This window comes from Rhagoletis pomonella, unplaced genomic scaffold, assembly GCF_013731165.1.
Source record: "Rhagoletis pomonella isolate Grant_MI unplaced genomic scaffold, Rhpom_1.0 Rhpom_scaffold_00001, whole genome shotgun sequence".
Taxonomy (NCBI): Eukaryota; Metazoa; Arthropoda; class Insecta; order Diptera; family Tephritidae; genus Rhagoletis; species Rhagoletis pomonella.
The window spans coordinates 54,646,121-54,650,112 of NW_023458555.1; the positions used below are offsets into that span (position 1 = coordinate 54,646,121).

General features: G+C 46.1%; 1 protein-coding gene across 1 annotated transcript; it reads right to left on the bottom strand.

Moving 5' to 3' along the window:
• Positions 1 to 423: 423 nt before the first annotated feature.
• On the bottom strand, positions 424 to 3,320 carry LOC118750320. Its single transcript, XM_036485068.1, has 2 exons — positions 656 to 3,320; positions 424 to 590 (listed from the first exon to the last, which is right to left on the bottom strand). The coding sequence occupies exons 1-2, from the start codon at positions 3,318 to 3,320 to the stop codon at positions 424 to 426; spliced, it is 2,832 nt and encodes a 943-aa protein (XP_036340961.1).
• Between the last annotated feature and the right edge of the window lie 672 nt (positions 3,321 to 3,992).

A 3,992-nucleotide genomic window follows, 5' to 3' on the forward strand; every position in this document is an offset into this window, starting at 1 on the left:
ACAATCTCAGAGATTCGATGGCCCACGAAGGGTTTGTATTTTCTCTCCGAAGAGTGGACCCATTGTAAGACCGTTTGTGAGTCGCTCCAAAACAAAACGCGACTGATTTTAAATTCGTGATTGTTGACAAGCAGTTTACTTAGCCTTGTCCCTAGAACTGCGGCTTGCAGTTCAAGTCGTGGTATAGACAGAAGCCTCTTCGGCGCGGTGCGTGTTTTACCCATGACGAACGTTACGTCAACTGAACTGTCATACACCACTCGGAAATAGCCCACCGCTGCAAAGGCTGCCTGGCTGGCATCGGCGAAAATATGCAACTCAATTCTGCTGCTGTGCGAAATATTGGGTGAGTAGTGTCTTGGTACTTGAAACTCTTTGATATTCGGGAACTCCTTCCACCAGCGGGACCATCTTGCAGCCAATTCAGCATCTAACTTCTCGTCCCATCCAATGCCTAGTCTCCAAGTGTCTTGTATGATGATTTTCGTAGTTATCAAAAAGTTCGCTAGTAGCCCAAATGGGTCGAAGACTGCCATCACTATGCCCAGTAGTTCTCTTTTTGTCGGAGCGCGAATTCCCTCTAGCACTGGCTGCGGTACGCGATGGAATTTTGTATGGAACTCGAAAGTATCGTCTCTGGTATTCCAGTACATACCAAGTACTTTATCAGCCGTCTGGTTGCGTTCCATATTAATTACCTCCCTTGTCGTTAGAGGTGTTTTGTTCATGGCTTTCTCTATGTAGCCGCAATTAGAGATGAAGTTCCGCAATTCGAACCCGGCTTCCGAATTGATGGCAACTATCTGTTTGCAAATTTTGATTGCGTGCTCCGGCGTGTGAAAACTAGTCACCAGGTCATCGACATAGTGATTGTTAATAACAATGGAGGCTGCTTCGGGAAACTGAATTCTGAACCTTTCTGCGTTTTTGTTTTTAACATGCTCTGCGATGCAAGGCGAACAAACTGCCCCGAAGATCATCGACGTCATCATATATTCTTCGATCGGTTGATTGGGGTCTCCATCTCTCCACAAATATCGCTGAGCATGTTGGTCCATCGATCGTACTTTAACCTGCGAAAACATCTCTCTTATATCCGCTGCTACGCCAATTTCGCCCTGGCGGAATTGCAATAGTATGCGTATGAGTGGCTGTGCCTGCTCGGGGCCCTTTAACAAGACTGAGTTCAGTGAAACCTTATTCACTGTAGCTGCGGCGTCGAAGACGATGCGGAGTTTGCTGGGCTTGCTTGGGTTAAAGACAGCAAAATGAGGTAGATACCAGGCTTGTGCATATGGCGCGCTGATTTCCTGGCTGGTTAGCTTTCTGGCGTACCCTTTCGCCACGTATTTCGACATTTCTTGCTTGTAACGTAGAGCAAATTCTGCGTCTTGATGCATGCGCCTTTCTACCGACAGCAAGCGCCGTTCCGCCATTTCTCTGCTACTCGGAAAGTGTGGTGGAAACATTTTCCAAAGAAGCCCAGTTTCGTAACGCTTACCTATTATTCGCGTTGTTGCCTCCAATATGGATTTGGCGTGCTTATCGGCATCAGACTCAAGCTTGACTGATGCAGGATTAAAACCGTAGTTGTCCGTTGTGATGTAGTCCGAGACCAGTTGGTGCAGATGTTGCCATTCTCGCATGTGGAGTACTCGCAGACTTGACGTTGACGCAAGCTTAGTCGGACCATATGCCACCCAACCCAATGACGTTTTGGCAGCTAGCGGACTGCCTATGTCAGCTTGTACTATGGTTGTGGTAACACCTAGATGTGCCTGATTCAGCCCAATGAGCAGGACAGGTTTCGTGCTGGGGTAATCTGGTAGCGGCAATTCTCGTAAATGTTCGAAGTCGTCTTTTGTAAAGGACTGTTCTGGTAAATTTAGATTTTTCACCGTGCGCACATCTCTCAGCGTGAACCTCTTGCTGCTCGAGCAACCCGCAATCTCCAGACTTACTTTAAATGACTGCTCGGTCACCACTATATCATCGTACCATTGCAGTGTGAGGGGATGACACTGCCCTTTAACACCAATCCTTTTGGCGACGGCTTCTTCCAGGATCGTTATTGCCGAACCTTCGTCGAACATTGCCAGGACTGCGAACTTACCATTAGGTCCGTAGATATTGACCGGTAGCATCTTAAACAACTGCTTAGTTGCTGCTTGCACAAGGCGACAGTTCAACAGTGGCTGAGTGTTTTCATCTTGTGTAATTTGCCGTGATGTATTTAGTCGGCTTTCGTCGTTGTGCAACAACTGATTGTGGTACCGCTGGCAGCTATTTATACCACACGATCTTTTGGAGCGACATTTCGATGTACTATGGCCTTTGCGCAGGCAGGAAAAGCACAACTGCCGGCTCTTAACAACTTCCCATCTCGCTTGAACACCCAACGCCTTAAACTTATCGCACTTCGAGATTAAATGATCGCCGCCGCACTGAGAACATGCCACCGTCTCTGTTGGTCTTTCGTCCTGGATGTGCATTACACGCCGGGGATTGCTTGCAGATGAATTCTGCTTGTGACTGTGTGCACTGCTTGTCGGCATTAAACACACAACTCTTGCTAGCTCACTAAGCCACTTCGAAAAATCCTCGATGGTCGGGTATGGTTTAATGTCAACAGCGTGCTTTGCCCAGTCAAACTGCTTGTTTTGTGGCAACTTACAAATCATTTGCTCTAAAAGCGAGACGTTTGCTAAATGTTGCTGGCACTTTGCCGATTTCAAAAATGCAACTACGTTGCGCACCCTAGTAGAAAAAGGTACTATTTGTTCAGGTTTGTGCTCGGGTATTGTCGGAAATTGTTGCAATTTATTTAACTGCCATTTTACCAAGATGTCGGGTCTACCGAATCTGAACTGCAGTTCGTTCAGCACGTTCGGCACATCCTCGGGGTAAATAAGTAGTGAAGCTACCGCTTCTTTGGCCGCCCCAACCAGGCACTTCTGCAGGCGCATAAGATTTTGTCGGTGGCTATACCTAAATGCTTCTGTTGTGTCGTTAAAGTTGGCGAAGAAGAGGGGCCACTCTTCTGCATTGCCCCCAAATGTGGGCAAATCATACAACTTCACCTGCGAATCTGTCGCTGGCACGACCATTTGGCTTGATTCGCCCTGTGCTGGCTGCACTGTTGCACTTTGCCCAATTTCGTTTGGCGGCTGCATGCCCTCGCGCAATCGTATAATATCACGTTGGCTATCCATCGTGCTATTTCGCAGTTCTTCGACGGATGCCCTCAATGCATTTAAAGTAACGATAATGGCGTTCATGTGGTCCCCGCCGGCCGCGGTTGACTGCCTTGACTCCTCCATTATCGTGCTCTCGAATGACGATTCGCTTTCGCTGCTGTGTGCCCTGTCCACTATTCGACTTCGCAGAAAATACCTGTCGGGCTCCGACATTCACTAGTGTTTAACCTCTTTGCACGTGCCAATTTATGTACGTGATTCGTCTTACCAATAACTTGTTGTATGTAGATTCGCCCAGGCAGACGTACCAGATAATTTTAAAAACTTTGTAACTATTGGATGAAAAGGCAATTCACTGGTTTTAATTGTATAAGATTTATTGATATATAAGAAATCGTTGCTGATACAAGTTCGCTTGAAAATTGTTGGTTAGTTATTTCGTTGGTTTTAAAATTGTATTTTGCTGGTACGTCTGCTTTCCTTAACGCGCTGAATCAAAAAGGACCAAATTTTTGTAAGTATCTACATATGTCAAAAAATCAATGATGGCCGCTTAGCTGTCAAGGTTGGCTATTGTGAACCGGTTTAGTGACAGGGTTCCCAACATAGGCTGTTTTGCTTACGCGTTAAAGCACATTTAGCGCATTTAGCTCTAAATGCTACTCTAAATGTACATTTATCCATACAAAATTCGTCACCTAAATGCAACTCCATTTTTGCATTAAGAATCTAAACACTAAAAGCAACTCTGTGATCGTCCTAAATTTCCACGATGCGAACATTGTTAAATGAGGA